This window comes from Lepidochelys kempii, chromosome 3 (genome assembly GCF_965140265.1).
Source record: "Lepidochelys kempii isolate rLepKem1 chromosome 3, rLepKem1.hap2, whole genome shotgun sequence".
NCBI lineage: Eukaryota > Metazoa > Chordata > Testudines > Cheloniidae > Lepidochelys > Lepidochelys kempii.
This window is the reverse complement of record NC_133258.1, coordinates 131,430,321-131,446,991: the sequence shown is the minus strand read 5'-3', so window position 1 is coordinate 131,446,991 and position 16,671 is coordinate 131,430,321. Positions and strand designations below refer to the sequence as shown.

At 43.4% G+C, this 16,671-nt stretch overlaps 1 protein-coding gene across 1 annotated transcript in view; it reads right to left on the bottom strand.

Moving 5' to 3' along the window:
• The window catches only part of TSNAX (translin associated factor X), a 44,188-nt gene extending 27,759 nt beyond the window's left edge, over nucleotides 1–16,429 (bottom strand). The window contains exons 1-4 of the mRNA XM_073338082.1: nucleotides 16,227–16,429; nucleotides 11,662–11,769; nucleotides 8,459–8,573; nucleotides 5,876–6,006 (exon numbers count right to left, since the gene is read on the bottom strand). Of these exons, the coding sequence (XP_073194183.1) occupies nucleotides 5,876–6,006; nucleotides 8,459–8,573; nucleotides 11,662–11,769; nucleotides 16,227–16,242 (370 nt within the window). The 5' untranslated portion in view covers nucleotides 16,243–16,429. The remainder of the gene's footprint in view (nucleotides 1–5,875; nucleotides 6,007–8,458; nucleotides 8,574–11,661; nucleotides 11,770–16,226) is intronic.
• Between the last annotated feature and the right edge of the window lie 242 nt (nucleotides 16,430–16,671).

Here is a 16,671-nt window from a genome sequence, read left to right as displayed (position 1 = left end):
TAATCATGTCATCGGGTAAGAGTCCATACGAATCGCAGGTGGTGGCCCTGATGGCCTTTAAGATAATTGGGAGTTTTAGTCCTATTCTTTTCCTGATTTCTTTACCCTCTTTTTCAGAGCTTCCTTAATAGTTCTATTCATCCTTTCTACCTGCTTACTTACATGGGGATGATAAGAGAGATTAAATCTTTGGTCAATTCCACAGATTTTCATGGCATTTTTCATCATGCTACCAGTGAAATTAATTCCCTGACCTGAATCTACCCGTTCAGGAACACCACACCTTGAGAACGCTTGTTCAGTAAGGATTTGGACAGTAGTGTTGGCAGAATTATTTCTGGGGGGTATAGCTTTCACCCATTTTGTGAAAGAATCTACAATTACTAGCAGATGCTTATTCTCTTTCACTATTCGGAGCAGTTGTTAAATGTAATCAAACTGTATTCTAGAACCTGGACACACAGATGACCCCAAGGTCCCTTCTTTACCCTTCTATCTGCATTCACTGCTGCACAAGGAAAACAGCTGTTAACATACTGCTCTACATTCCAGCCTTGATTTAACCACCATCTCACCTAAGTTGTTCCTTCGTTTTATTGATTCCCTAATGTCCTCCCTTATCGTGAACCAGTACCATAAGATCAATCCTATCTAATTCAGGTATTACCCATTCCCAATTTTCTCCAGTTTTCATCAAGATTAAGACTTCTTTAGTCACTTCCACTTCCATTTTATTAAACTTTCCTACCTTCAAGATAGCCTCTTTAATCTGTTTTACTTTCTCACGGGTTTCTTGTAACTATACCAGGCCATGATCTGTGAGCTCCACTTTGGGGTTAACCACTGCCTGTACCTGGCCCTCCTCTTTAGGTTTCCCCCCCAAAACTGTTTCTCCATGCTGCCTACTTAGCTAATTGGTTAGCTGTGCTATTCCAATAAGCTTTTCCACTACCTTTCTTGTGAGCTCTTACCTTGATTATCTTTGGTTGTTTTTCCTTTGCTTGGCTAAGTGGATGATATACTGCAATAATGAGGTTATGTTTTAGAGGTTTCCCATTGGTGGAGGTCATGTCCTGGGTCTCCCAGCGATGAAGCTAGGTTACCAGGGCTTGACAGACCCAATCTGAGTGTGAATAAAATGGCTTTCTGAATAACTGGGATTTCTTCCAATCCTAAAGCAATAGTTACTAACTCTACATATCATGTAAACTGAGTACCACATACAGCATATTGAATTTTGCTTTCTGACTTTGGGTCTCTTAAGGCAAATCCCATTTTAGGTTTCCCCTTTACAAAATAAGAGGATCCATCAACAAACCACATCTGTCCTGATTCTTGATTTTGGCTCTCATTCTCTCATATACCTCCTTCTAAACAGACAAGATCCCATCCACATTCTTCAGGAAGGGACACTTGGGTGTTTCTCCTTCATACATCAGACCGTATGCCACAGCTGATGATCCATCACTAGCTTCTACCTTAATATCCCTATCCACTAACAATAAAGTTCACTTAGCGAGCCATGCACAGCTGTCCTCAATTTTATCTGACAGCAAATATCTTTTAGAAGTATGAGGGGTTCAAAGAACGACAATGTTATATCCTGTCAAGTAGCTAAAATGAATTATAGCCCAATATGCTGCCAATACCTGTATTTTGCAAGGCAAAAGTTTTACTTCAGTCTCATCCAATATTTGGGAGGCACAGGTTACTGGTTTGTCTGTTCCCATGCTTTCCTGCATTACAATCACTCCCAAGCTGTTTCTGTAGCACTAACTTCTAACATGAAAGGTTTTTCTGGGTCTGGTTAGCCAGATTTGGAGCCTGCGCTAAGCTTCCTTAAGTTGAGTTCCTTAAGTTGCTTTGGTATGAGCTGGAGTCCAATTGCATGCCTCATTTTTCTTGAGCAATTTGTACAAGGGGGCTGCCTTTTCTGTATATTGTAGAATAAGTTCCCTACAAAACCCTGTCAGCCCCAGAAAGGATCTTAGACGGGTAACATCAGTTGGTAAAGGCAGCTTCACCGTCTCCACTGGGTTTATACCCCGGGCATCAAAAGTGATACTTAACAAGTTTACAGAATCCTGTACTAGTTGGGCATTTCTTTCATTAATCTTTAGCCCCACCTGATATCATCAACACCTCATCCAAGACTAGGTGGTGTTTAAAGTTCTGCGTATGTATTAATATGTCACCTGCATATTCAGTGACATTTCCATTCCACTGTACCTTGTCCAAGACTTTGGTCACATGCACATGAAAAATACTGTGGCATTATGTTACAATTCAGGGACCCTGGTACAGGTAAACTGTTCTCCCTGGAACGTGAACACAAATTTATACCAACACTCAGGGTGAAGAGGGATAGCCCAGAACTCCTTTGATATACCCAGAACACTTGGCCCTCTGCCATTACATCTTCATATTACACTATCATGGGTGCTGTCACTGAGGTGACAATTTTTAAAGCACAATAGTTAATAGCCACTTTCATTCCTGTCTTTCACTTACAGTGACCTTAGATGCTACTTGTAATTATAGCAAGTTTACAGATATTTCACACAAAAATGGGATTTTTCAAGTTGGCAATGTCATCTCTTTAAAATGAACTACACCAATTCACTTCTCCCCCTGCCCCCAGAGCATGTCAGGTTTTCTCACTTGCTTTCTGAGCCTCTGCTGTGGGGTCTCCAGTATTCTGAACTGAATGAAATTTCTCAGTCCTTTTACACCTAGAATGCTCCTGGAAATTTATATGATCTGACAGCAATATGGAGCAGAGCCTTTAAACGCTGTGAACACTACAAAACTATCTCTAAGAGATGTAACTTGCAGCATCCAAGGCTTGGAATATGAACCAAAAGGGGATCTATGAATTTCATAGGTTCTACTGGCAAAGTTTGTGTGTTTCCATCAGGCCTCAAACTGTTCTGTTCATACTTAATACCAGGTTATAACCACCTGACAACTGCATTGAAGGATTCACTGATGTTATAAGCACTACCTTAACTCAAAAGACAACTTACATATCCAAATAAAGATTTCAAATAAAAACAAAATATTCGCAATACACTCAACTCACACTGTTCACAATTTCTTTGAGCATTTACTCTGCAACACTACAAAGCAATTTATAAACTTTCTTAACACTAATTAATCTTCATTGGCTCCATAGGACGCTAAACTACAAGAGGCATTAAGATACACAAACATACACAATGCGTAGTTTCTACTAAAAGTCACGTTCACCTTTTAATTGGACTAAAAGAAATATATAACTGGTAAAGAAACACTGATAGCCATGAATCAATGAAGGACTGCAATATGGTGTAGTGCTGATGTATGGATGTTACAGTGCAGATGGTCCAAGTTAAGAATGAATTTTAAGTATAACCATAGTTTGGAATTACACTGACAAATGAGCTGTAAATTCATGAATAAGTATGCATTCACAGCCTTGACTTGGATGCAGCAAGTTACATCCCTTATAGTTTTGTAACTTGGGGGAATAATATAACAACCATAACTTTAAAGATTTTTGTTTGCTAACTACTATAGTCATTCAGGGGCACTTTTTTAACACTCTTTACTCAAACAAAATTCTCATTGATGTCAAGGTGAGTTTTGCCTGAGTAAGGAATGACAACTGGAACCCCGACATACTGATTAATTACTCAAGATTTTCTTTAAATAAAGCTTGGCAAGCAGGAGGCCTGGAGTATAATGGCTGATTTTTCTTGTGAGATGCAATAAAGTAGGCATTGCAGCTGATGTTAGGTAACATTCAGGTTGTGCAGATACACTGGTAGTTAAAGTCTCTCAGATTTTTTTTATTTTAAATAAATCTCAGCAAATTCCTCCTTCTTTCTCTACTACTTCTGCCTGTTATTTCTGCAAATGCACATATCTGGAAGTGTTAATGACAATGAGAAATGCTTTCTTAGCCCTAGAAAATGGAGAAACATCAGGGCAGGCTGAGTGTGATGCTGGGCAAGGTTACAATTAACATGTTTACCCATGTTATATAAAATGGTGTAGTTGGGAACTCTAACTTGTGCAATGATCCCCAACAGATTTAGTAAAGAACACAATGTAACCCCCAAGTGCAGAATCTGAGCCTAATTTGCAAACGTAGATACCCAGTCCCTAAATTAGAATACCCAATTATAGATTTAGACTAGCATTTCTCAAGCTGGGGTTCCCGGACCCCTGTGGGTCACCGAGCGTACTCCAAGGTGTCTGTGGGCCCTGTTGATCAACTCCGGCTTATCAGGCTCCCTGCCTGCCCTGCCTCTGCACTGCTCCCGGAAGCAGCTGGCACATCCCTGCGGCCACGGGGAGGGCAGGGGGTCTCCGTGCGCCGCATCCCACTCCCCTCCCCCCAAGCACCAACTCTACAGCTCCCATTGGCTGGGAACTGCGGCCAATGGGAGCTGTGGGGGCAGTGCCTGCGGGCAGGGGCAGCGCGCGGAGACCCACTCCCTGCCACACCTGGGAGCCACTGCCAGAAAGATGTGCTGGTTGCTTTTGGGAGTCGCCTGAGGTAAGTGCTGCCCAGCCGGAGTCCACACCCCTCACCCCTTCCGACACTGCAACCCCCTCCCAGAGCCTGCACCCCTCAGCCCCTCCCGCACCCAAACTCCCTCCCAGAGCCTGCACCCCCTCCTATACCCCAACCCCTGCCCCAGCCTGGTGAAAGTGAGTGAAGGTGAGGGAGAGTGAGTGACGGAAAAAGATGGGGATGGAGTGAGTGGGGCACAGGAAGAGGTGGGGTGGTGCCTTTGGGGAAGAGGTGGAATGGAGCTGGGGCCTGGGGCTGAGCAGGGCGGGCTCGGGGGTCCCCAAAAAATTTTAAATCAAAATGGGAGTCCTCGGGTTGCTGAAGTTTGAGAACCGCTTTTTTAGACAATCAAACTGGAACTTAGGTACTCAGAAAAAACACTTTCAAGAAAGAATACCAATACAAGCACCCACATGAAAAAAGGGGCGGGGGGTTCCCACAGTTTTTTGCTAAACCTTAGACTGGCTGAAACAGCAGGAATAGGGTTTTGTTTCTTTGTTTATTTGGTGTTTTTTTTAAAAAAAAGTCTTTGAGGTAAGACTCTTGTGTGTCCTCTTTCGAAATATGTCCTCTTTCGAAGACCAGCAGGACACTGAATTCCAAAAGTTCCAAATGCAGTTGGAAAAATGCAAGATGGCTGGATTGGTGGTGAGGTGCTTTCATATTGGTCCCGGGACTGCACAGCACTTGAGAAAAGGTACACATATTTGGGAAATCGAGTCTAGGGAGGAGCCAGACACTCCGGACAACAGAAAAGAAAGAGATTGAGTGCACTGACTGGAGACCCAAAAGTGGAACAGTACTGATGCATCTACTAAAGACCAAGTGATGTTTACAGCCCAAGAGTTTCTGTTGATCACTACTGCCACACAGACTGCCTAAATACAGTTGTTTTGCGTGTGAGAGAAGGATATAAAAAAACTGTGGGGAAACTCAACATATTGCATCCATCAGTGTAGCTGAAATGTTAAGATGACCTTTGAAACTGTTTATAAAAAGGCTGCCATTTACACAGAGATGTTGAAATGGATTGGGGGGGGAAGGGAGTTTGAATGGTTGCGCACAGTACAGAGTTTGTGCTTGATATTCATATCTATACAACATGTTTGCATATTTGAGTGTTATGAAATATAACCAAAAGCATGTTTTTTAATCTTCAAAAGGAGGAAAATCACAATCTGTGTTTTAAACTGCAAAGGGTGAGCCAAATTCAGCCCTTGTGTAAGCAAATGACTTACTGCTGAAGTAATGGAGCTGCACCTAAACTGAATTTGCCCTGATGTGTGCGCCCATCCTATTTGAATGTAGACCTACCTGGAGAGATAGCTCTGTGGAACTGATACATGTCTTCTCCTATCAGTTCTTGTGCTACTTGCTTAATTTTCTGTCTGACAGCTTCTAATTTGGCCTCAGATTCATTTAGTATTTCCTCCCCATTGGGGTCACTGCAAACACAGAATACAGATAAAATTAGAAAGTGACAGCTGTTAGAACATCAGCAAAGAGTTAAAAATACATACTTTATCTTCCACTAACCACCATATGATTAATTAGTGCGGTCAAAGTTAAGTATTATTTTGGAATGAGCCAAATTTAAAATGAATCTTTCTGATCCAGTGTAAGTAGGTGCCTTTGAACTCCATTGTGGATTCTAAATAATTGCCCTTAAGATAATCAACCATTCAAACCCAGTCTGAATAGCGTGCTGCTTATTTCAGGCTGTAGCTTTAACTATGACTAAAGAAGAAGTAACGAGGAAACTCATGACAAGGCTCAAAATAAATCTGCAGAAAAGCCAGAAAAATCTGAGGAAGACCTCTCTCCATACACAAAACCCACCGCATTTTGCAATACATTAGATTAATATAGCACAAGGATCTACTTTATGTATGTTTTTAGTCAGTATTTATGAAATATGCTACTAAGGAAACCTCTACAGTATCTTATCCACAACTATCATTACATTAGATTTTATATACAGCATTTAAAGGACAGTTCATCTAGTGTACTTTAAAAGCCCCAACAATGTACACATTATTATAGGTTTACATCTCTTTTTAAATTACTATTTTGTAGATTTAGCTGATACAGTAAAAGCGGTGTTATCCAGCCCTGTACCAAGCAGAAAGTGCTATAAATCGGCATTTTTAATCTTCACAGAAAGTCCGGTTTGTGCAGGGCCAGCAGGCTCCCTACCTGGCTCCCCAGAAGCGGTGACATGTCCCTGCTGCTCCTAGGCGGAGGAATGGCCATGAGGGATTCAGAGTGCGGGGAGCTTGCAGGGCTGATGGTTGGGGTGTCGGCTCAGGGAGGGAGTTTGGGTGCAGGAGGGGGGTTTGGGGCAGGGGCACGAGAGGGGTTTTGGGGTGCTGGATCTGGGGGGTGTTCACCTCGGGCAGCTCCCCACAAGCTGTGACCTGTCCCTGCTGTTTTAGGCAGAGGCAGTGCGCAGAGACCCCGGAGCTCCCAATGGACACGGTTCCCAGCCAATGGGAACTGCGGAGCCAGGGCCTGGGGCGGGGCCTGGGCAATCACACTTCCGCCTAGGAACAGCAGGGACAGGTCGCCACTTGCAAGGAGCCGCCCAAGGTGAGCACCCCCCAGATCCAGCACCCCAAAACCCTTCTCGTGCCCCAGTCACCTGCCCCGAGCCTCCTCCCACACCCAAACTCCCTCCCTCTTAGTTAACCAGAATTTTTCACTTACCGGTACCCCCCATTCCCCAACATGACAGATAAAAAAAACCTTTTACTGTAGTTTGGTTATGAACAAATGTTTAAAGATGGCTAGAATTCTGAAACTGTGCTCTGTACTGAATAGTTAAGACAGAGAGGGGAAGGAAAGTACAGACACAGTACAGCAAACCACCATTAGTACACTACTAGAAAACAGGATTCCATGCAAAGGAATCTAAAAGCTTACAAGGACAAAAGGAAGGATTGAACATTTAAGTACCTGTGCTGAGTCTACACACAAGCCTTCTTCCCCCTGAAAATTCCAGCGCTGCTATTCTTTGTGCAGCAACAGAGACAGAGCTAGTGCAGCAAAGGCTCTAGTGGCCACTAGAATGATAACCACCTCTGCTCAAAACAAGTCTGGACAGCATCAAGGTTAAAAAAATGGCAGCTGCCAGCACCTTACGTACAACAGCGCTCACACCATTACCACCACTGTGGAGCTGCACAGGTGATAACAACAGTGGGAAATTTTAGGGAAAAAAAGACGAGTACAGACAAAGCCCAATGTCTGAAATTACATATGTAATTCTCCAGATAAATCTTTTATACAATAGGCTGTGGCAAGCCTCAACTTTTTCCATTATTCTCCCACAGCACCTACTGCTTCCAATGATCAGGGCACAAAATGTAAGGCATCCTACAACTATGTATACAGACACTCCTTAAGTTCCAGCATGTATGGGGTTACAAGTAGAACCCAGGTTCCCTGGTCATCACATGGGTGATCTGGGGTGGGGCTATAAAAGAAACGGGGAAGCTATTTCAAAGGAGGCTACCTAGAACGATGCGTTCTTTCCTCTCCCAGCTTGCTGGAAAGGTCTCTGTTGGCTGTTACCAAGTGTTCCGTGTTACCCTGGCCCTGTTTTGGAATATTCTTTATGTTAATAAAGCCATCTCTAAGGAAGTGGACTTGACATGAGCTAGAGGCTGGTCCTTACTTTTAATTTCCTGACCGGTGCATGTGCCCACTGGCTTACATATCCTTTTAGAGGAAATAAAACAACACAGCTTGTGGGAAATGAACTGAGCCTATGTTTATCTTCCTTGATGTCCAGCTCAACAGAATATTGCATCTGTTACTCATAGATACAGAAAACTCTGCAAGGCAATAGTAAGTTTCTGGGTCAGCATGGAAATGGGAATTAATGTTGTGACTCACCTAGTAATCCTGTGAAGTAGGAATATTGTCCTTTTACTTTCAATAGTTATATCACGACTAAGTTTCACAAGCCTCTCATATTTATCATGTCTTGTGTCAAGCTCCAGTTGAAATGCTAAGAACAGAATGCAGATGATCACAAAAACAATTCTCATGTGTCGTCCAGTACAATAACATTAAAGTATTCTATTACTACACTATTTGTGTAACAGAACCATTTAATCTTCCATTATTTCACATTTGTATATAAAAAATCTAAAACAAAAGGTCACACCATTACAACGCTTTACTATATGTTACAGCAGGGAAAATACAATAAATAATAAATTTTTAAAGCAGTAAAGTCATTTTTATTCCTAATATACAAATTTATGGCCTGATCCTGCTGCCACAATGGAGGAGAAGGACCTTGTTTAGTTTAGCTTCATCATAAATGATATGACTAATTAGCTGCTGCACCCTTATAATGGGTTTGTACTAGTTAATCTCTGTTTCTACTCATGTCTCAACACCTCCTCCCACCACACTCACTCTTTGGAGGGTAGACACATCAGGAATACATGTTATGTCTGTATTATGAGTCTATGTGAACAGTTTGTTTAGAAATAATGACAATTCCTAAAGGATTAACTGTTACCTGTGAAACATTCAGAACGTTTTGACTGTGGTAGAGAAACATTTTACAGTTCTCAGTTTCTTTCTTTTGTTGTTTATTCTTCCTTACCTTCTACTTCCTCCCTTTTTTCTGACATTTCTCCTCAATTCATTTGTACTAGGGCTCTTACTTCTCTAGTTTGCAGCCACACACATACATTCAATCCCGCAGAGGGTGTCAAACATACTAATATGTGTGCCTCTTTCAATGTAACAAATTCATGATGAACAGCTATTTTTCAGACTGGAGAGACGTTAGATAGTGTAGGGTCAGCATTGGGATTAATGTTTATTAAATACAATGGACAACAAGAGGGCAAAGTTAATCAATTCCAAGAAATCTGATAACAGGGCATCTTTTCAAAAAACGGAGAGTTTTTAAATGTTCCCCCTACAAGGATTAGTAAATATTTTACTAAAAAGATTACACAGAAAATGCAATTGTTCTCTGAATATTATTGCGCCAAATTTGGAGAGGACGGCTTTTGTCTATACTGACAAGTTAATTAAGGGTACATCTGCACTCCAGAAGACAAGTTAATTAAGGGTACATCTGCACTCCAGCTGGGAGTATGCCTCCCAGCAGAAGACAGATATGCTAGTTCTGTTCAAGTTAGTGTGCTAAAAATAGCAGTGTAGCCAGTGGTAGCATGGTCAGCAGCTCAGGCTAGCCACCTGAGTACATACGGGGTGGGGTTCTGGAAGGGTTTATACTCAGGCAGCCAGTCTGAGCTGCCACCTATGCCACCCCCAGCAATTTTTAACATGCTAGCTTGAGTAGAGCAAGAGCACGTGTCTCTACTCGTGCTGGGAAGCACACTCCCAGCTGCAGTGTAAACATACATGCAACTTTGTGGTTCGACCAGTTAGCATGTTTCTCAACACAACTGTCTTTGTTCGCACTAAAAGAAAAATCATGTTTAACACGGCTAGTTACAAAATGTTAATCAACACATTTCCTAACAGGATGCATTTTCCCAGACTAGACAAGACCTATAGTCAATTATTAAAGTGTGAAATTGAATTGTAGCTCTGCTTTAAATGCAAATCTCACCACAGCCTTATTTGTAGATTCATACCTGCATAATGGTATTATAGGGGCCTCAGGGAAGGGAAAGGTATAAAGCATGAAAAACTAGAGGTCCTTAGTATCAGAGAATTAACAGTGCACAAACATTAACAGAAAATACAAAGTTTAAGTTCACATGAATTATTTTTAAAGAATTCTAATCACTAATTTTCATATAATATAACACAGGATACCATTAATAATCATGCTACAGCTGCACCATAAAGTTTATTTTTATTTGTTGACATACATACAAAATATCTAGTTTTGGAAAAACAACAATATCAATTACTGACAATCAGAATTCTAAAGAAATCATAGAAACCGTCTCTAATAGCAGCTATGTGCTCCCAATAATGAAGTCTTCACTTTACAAAATCTTATTGACCTTAGTTATATTAGTCTTTTATCAATAGATAATTTTAGATCACGCCAAGACACGGGTATAACTTTCTGATCAGATAATTTATTTTCCATTGCTTTATTTACACACACACATATTTCTGTTTCCTGTTTTTTTTTTATGTTGCAATGACTCCCCTCCCCACACAATTATCCTCTGATTCTTCCCTCTTCACAGTGCTCACCCCTTAAAAGAAAAGTGGAGGAACCTTGTTGAGATATTAAACCAGGGATCTGGATCACATCAGTGTGCTTTAATCAAGCCAGTTTCCTCTACAAAACCCACCTTGCAAGTGTACTAAGGCTTGTCGACATAAGAAAGGTGCATTTAACGTGATTTAAAAAAAAAAAAGAAGCAGTTGAACTAGAGCAAAGCCCTGTGGAAATACTTATTTTGGTTTAAACCAAGCTTATTTTGATTTAGTTTAAATTAGGAACAGATTTAAGGCTAAACCAAAATAAGACTCTCAAACCAAAATAAATGTCTACACATGGGTTTGCACCAGTTTAACAACTAAACAGGTTAAAAAATTTCTGCGTGTAAACAAGCCCTAGTCTCAAATAATTACAACTGTCTGCTGTGAGCAGCAAAGCTCTCCTTTCAAAGGTGATCAGTAAGATTAAGATTCTGTCATGGTATTTTTAGTAAAAGTCAGGGACAGGTCATAGGCAATAAACAAAAATTCACAGAAGTCTGCAACTTCTGGGGGGCGGGGGGGAAGAGTTGTTCTGGGGGCCGCTGCTCTGGGGCTGGCCAAACGCTCCGGCGGCAGTGTTCCCGCAGACAAGGCTATGGCCCTGCCTCAGAAGTCACGGAGGTCCATGATAGAATCATATCCTTACTGATCAGCAAGGAGTGCTGTGTCTCACCCTTCTCCTAACTAAAAAGTGACCCTATCATCTCTACCACAGAATTCTGCTGGCTTAGAAAGCGAGAGATCAAGTCCCAAATTTAGAGAGTCTCACTGATTTTAATTTTGTCTATTGACAGCCCTGTTTACCCCATCATGAAATATTTTATTTCCACTAACTTTTATTGTATACATTGTTATGATCTGGACTTTTAACTTTTACTTACACTTAAAAGACACCATCAAAGATGAAGACGAATTAACATTGTCTTTTTCATCTTTTCTTTGACCATGTGCGAAATTGTCATGCTTTCGTTTTCTGAACCCACCCGATCCTATACATAGAACACAAGAAAAAAAATGAGAGATTTAAATAGTATTTTTGAGTACCAGTTTTATAACTGCTTGACCAGATGTCATGCCATTCATTTCAGGAGTGTTTTTTAATATATCCAAGGTTGAATATTTTATGTCCATCCTTCCAAGTATCAGAGGGGTTGCCGTGTTAGTCTGTATCCACAAAACAACGAGGAATCTGGTGGCAGTTTAAAGACTAACAGATTTATTTGGGCATAAACTTTAATCTGAAGAAGTGGGTTTTTTACCCATGAAAATTTATGCCCAAATAAATCTGTTAGTTTTAAGGTGCCACAGGACTCCTCATCCTTCCAAGGTAAATATAATTCAACTCTATCCAGTTTACTATAAAGAATACTGTACGGGACATAAAAACTGAAGTCTTGGTTGCTTTGTGTAAACATTATGGGCTCCATTATGCTTCCATTGAAATCAATAGCATGCCTCCTCTTGATTTCAATGGAAGCCTGATGGGGCACCAAAAGATCTCTATCACTTTTAGTGGTGTTGGAGAGATCTCTCTCTCTCTCCTTCTACATATATATAGAGAAATAAAATTAGGCACGCACATGCGCAAGCACACACAGATATATATTATATAGCGAGATAGAGACAGATCTAGATATACACACACACATATATAAGGCCTGATCCCGGAAACCTTTAACCCACTAAATATGATGAGACTGTGCAGCTTGCGGGATTGATTCCATAGCTTTTGTAAAGTGTTTTGAAACCCTTCAGAATGAGTGGAACCATATCATTATAAAATTATTACCACTGTCGCACTGTGCCTCTTTCGCCAGAAAACTTTGGTCTTTGGAGAACAGAAGGAGCAATTTAAGAAGGCAATTATTGCTCAGTGTATTAATTTCCATCTCTTGTTGCTTCCCATATCAGCTCCCTGTGCTCTGGTCACTCTTAACCTTGTCTCCCCTCTCACTCATTTGTGTGATGTTTTCTCCTGGGCTGCTCTCTGGAGCTGAACCCACATACCTCTTCCAACACACCAAAGTCCTCACTCTTCTCTTTGAAATCTCTCCTCAAAACCCATTTCTTCTAACTTGTGTTTTACTACTAACTTCCACTTCTGTACTATGTGCTCCTCTTGTCTTCCCACCATCCGTGCTAGACAAAGCACAATTTAGGATTCACTTACTGCACAACACACATTGCCATATCTTCATTTTAACTTGTACCTCCCTTTCCTTATCTCCTTGCTTTGTAAGATATCTTCATTTTTATGTTTAAACGATTGAGGCCCAGATCCTACAAACACTTATATACCTGCTTAACTTTATACATGTCTAGTCTTGTTAATTTTCATTTTTCAAAAAGAAAGCAATTTTAAGTTACACACAGGATTTCAAATATTTTCAGTTTAACTATTTATTATCCCAAACCAAAAACAGAATGTGGACATAGTTATTTTCAAAACAACAAAATTGAAAAAATCAATATTTCCTTCATAACCCTGTCAGACAATTAGTTCAGGAGTCTGTTTTTCCTCTAACAGTTGAAAAGATCACATATATGACCTTTACAACAGTGCGGGGTGTGACGTTGCACTCCATATGCTTTATGAAAATATGCTTATGAATGTGAATATGATGTAACTGGAATATGCTTTATGCAAAACGTCTCTTGTAAGGTATCATTACAAAGCTTGTAATCTACTGAGTGTATCCATCCTATTTGTTGGCATGTATTATTTCTATGTCTGGAGTTAGGAGAATTAGATATAAACTTGTATTACTGATGTAAACATATTAAGTGGAAGTCATTAAAGGTGCTTCAGAATCAATGAACTGAAAATGGCTCTGTTTACTTGCAAACCTTCCTGTGTACATGTGGGCCAGCCCAGGAAGAATAGAGGCTGGGTTTCACAGGACATGTGATCATGTCACCTGATTCTGGAATCCATCTTAAATCTGGTACTTTTCCATTTAGAAGGAGGGGTGTGGACCCAGAGACATAGGCGCCAACTTCTCCTGGCGCTGGTGGGTGCTCATGCTCCCCCACCCCAAATCCACCCCTGCCCCGCCCCTCCTGCCCCCATTCCAACCCTTTCCCCAAAGTCCCCACCCCAACTTGCCCCCTCCCTGCCCCATTGGACTCCTTCCCTAAATCCCCACCCCCGCCTCTTCCCCGCCTCCTCCCGTGAGCATGCCGTGTTCCCGCTCCTCCCCCCTCCCTCCCACAGCTTGTTACGCACAAGCGCTGGGAGAAGTGGGGACACAGCACGCTCAGGGGAGGAGGGGGAGGTGAGTTGGGGTGCGGAGCTTGGCTGCCGGTGGGTGCAGAGCACCCACCAATTTTTCCCCGTAGGTGCTCGAGCACCCACAGAGTCAGCGCCTATGCCCAGAGAGACAAAAGGTTCTCGCATTGTGCCAAAGCTATAAAAGGGGGTGGAGCAGGACAAAGGCTGCCATTCATGAGAAAGCCCCTGCTTACCACCTAAGATGTCTGCTGGAACTAACAAGGACTGTACCAGGGGAAAGGATTGGGCCCAGACTTGGAAGGACTCTAGTCTGTGAAAGAAGCTTACTGGAACATCTTTGAGCGTGAGATATTACCTGTAATCAGTTTCTTCATGTATGAGGCTTAAACTTGTGCATTTTATTTTATTTTGCTTGGTAACTTACTTTGTTCTGTCTGTTATTACTTGCAACCACTTAAATCCTACTTTTTTATACTTAATAAAATTGCTTTTATTAATAAACCCGGAGTAAGCTGGGTGAGCGAACAGCTGTGCATATCTCTCTATCCGTGTTATAGTGGACAGACAATTTATGATTTTACCCTGTATATGCTTTATATAGCGTAAAATGGATTTATTTGGGGTTTGGATCCCCTTGGGAGCTGGGTGCCGGAGGCAGGTAACCTGCTAAGCAGTTTGCACTTAAAGCCTGCAGTTCTGGGGTGGGCGGTCCAGACCCTGAGTCTGTGTTGCAGCAGGCTAGCATGTCTGGCTCAACAAGACAGGGTTCTGCAAATCCCAGGCTGGCAGGGAAAACAGGCTCAGAGGTAATTTCAGCACATCAGGTGACAGTCCCAAGGGGGTCTGTGACCGAACCCATCACACAGGGATTGAAGTTCTGTGCTCTACTCTGAATGTTAGATACATCGCCCACCACCAGCTACAAGAACACCACAGGCAACCCATAAAAGGGATGGTTAAATGTACCTAGCACACAAAGTAAACCAGCAATCTGAATATTATAAAAAAATTTCATTGAATTTTAGGTTTTTTAGCTCCTGACTCCATTCCACGGTTGAAGGGAAGTGATGGAAGTGCTTTGTATGGATACCTGGCCCAAAACAGAGCTGGAAGGAAGCATGCTGACACATTGCACTATGACAAGTTAAGTCACCAGCACAAACACCACCCTCTTCTAAGGCCTGGTCTACACACAGATTTTTGTATTGGTATAAATATGACAGTTAGGGGATGAGATTTTTTCCCTGATATAATTATGCAGGTACAGCCCCTAGGCAAGATGCAGGTGCACCACTATAGTTTAGTGCCTTCATAAGCTATAGCAGGATAAGCACATTTATAACTGTGGCCACAGCTGGGGAGCTGTACTGTTATAACTCTACCAGTAGAGTCAGGGCTAGTCTACAGTGGCAGTGCTTTAACGTGGCTTGTGTGGTCGCAGCAGAGTGGTGGAAGAGAGCTCTCCCAGCTCTGTCAAAAAAAACCAAACAAACCAACCAAACCACCTCCATGAAGGGCCTAGCGCCTCCCAGCAGGGCAGGCTCCTCCACTGTCTACACTGGCACTTTACAGCGCTGGAACTTGCTATGCTCGGGGGGAGTTTTTTCACACCCCTGAGCGAGAAAGTTGCAGGGCTGTAAACTGCCCGTGTTGACAAGCCCTTAGAGCAGTACCACGCGCGTGGGCAGACAAGCCCTGAAGGCTCAGCTTGGGGGATGAGAGAGCCCAAAAGGCGACGAGCCAAGCGGAAGCGTCTACACAGCCGCAGCGCAGGTGAGTGCAAAGGCCAGGGGAGGAGTTTGTACGCCCGGGTTGCTTCTTTGCGCCCTCTGAAGGTTTCCTCCCTTTAACAAGCGGCTTCGCCACTTCTTTTTCGCGTGAGGCGCTCCGGCCCCTCGCACCGCGCCGTGCCCCGGTGGGCTGGCCAGGCCCGTGCAGCTCCGCTGAAACCAGACGCCCGCAGGGGCTGAGCGGGAACCGGCTTTTGCAAAACACTCACGGCCCTGAACGTGAGCGGGGCCGCCCGCCAGCGCGAACCCGGGGGCGGGACCCTCAGGGGCCGGGGCGCAGAGGGGGGCGCAGGCGGCTGCTTGCCCCGCGGGAAGGAGGGGACCCGCCGGGGCCTTCCCACCCCCGGGGGCAGCAGCTACGTCGTGATCCCGGGGACGGGGGAACCTCGGGCGCCGCCGCCGCCAAGCCCGACCGCGCGGTCACCTTCTTTGCTGCTCATGTTCCCTGCGGCCCGCGGGGGAGGCGGCGGCGCCCCGCCCCTCACTCTCACACACACACACACGCGCGCGCGCGCCCGGGCCCAGGCAGCCGCTGTCGTGTCGCCGCCGCGAGTCTCGAGAGCTTCCAGCCTAACCCCAACCCGCCGTGAGCCCCGCTCCGTCAGGACCCCCCCCCCCAGCCAGGTGCCTAACGCAGGCGCCTGACACCATGCCCCCACTTGCGAGCGCCAACCCCAAAGTGGTGTCATAAAGCGGGAAGTGGTCAGAGCGGAGACGTCGCCGCGGAGGGAAGGAATCGGCCTCACTGTCTGCGAAAGGGTTAGGCCAAGGAAACTAGTCAGGTTTCCAAACAGGCACTCAGTTGCTTCGGTAAAAGTAGTCCCACGTGCAGGACCCTCTCTGAGGTTCAATGAAGCCGGTGTACTATG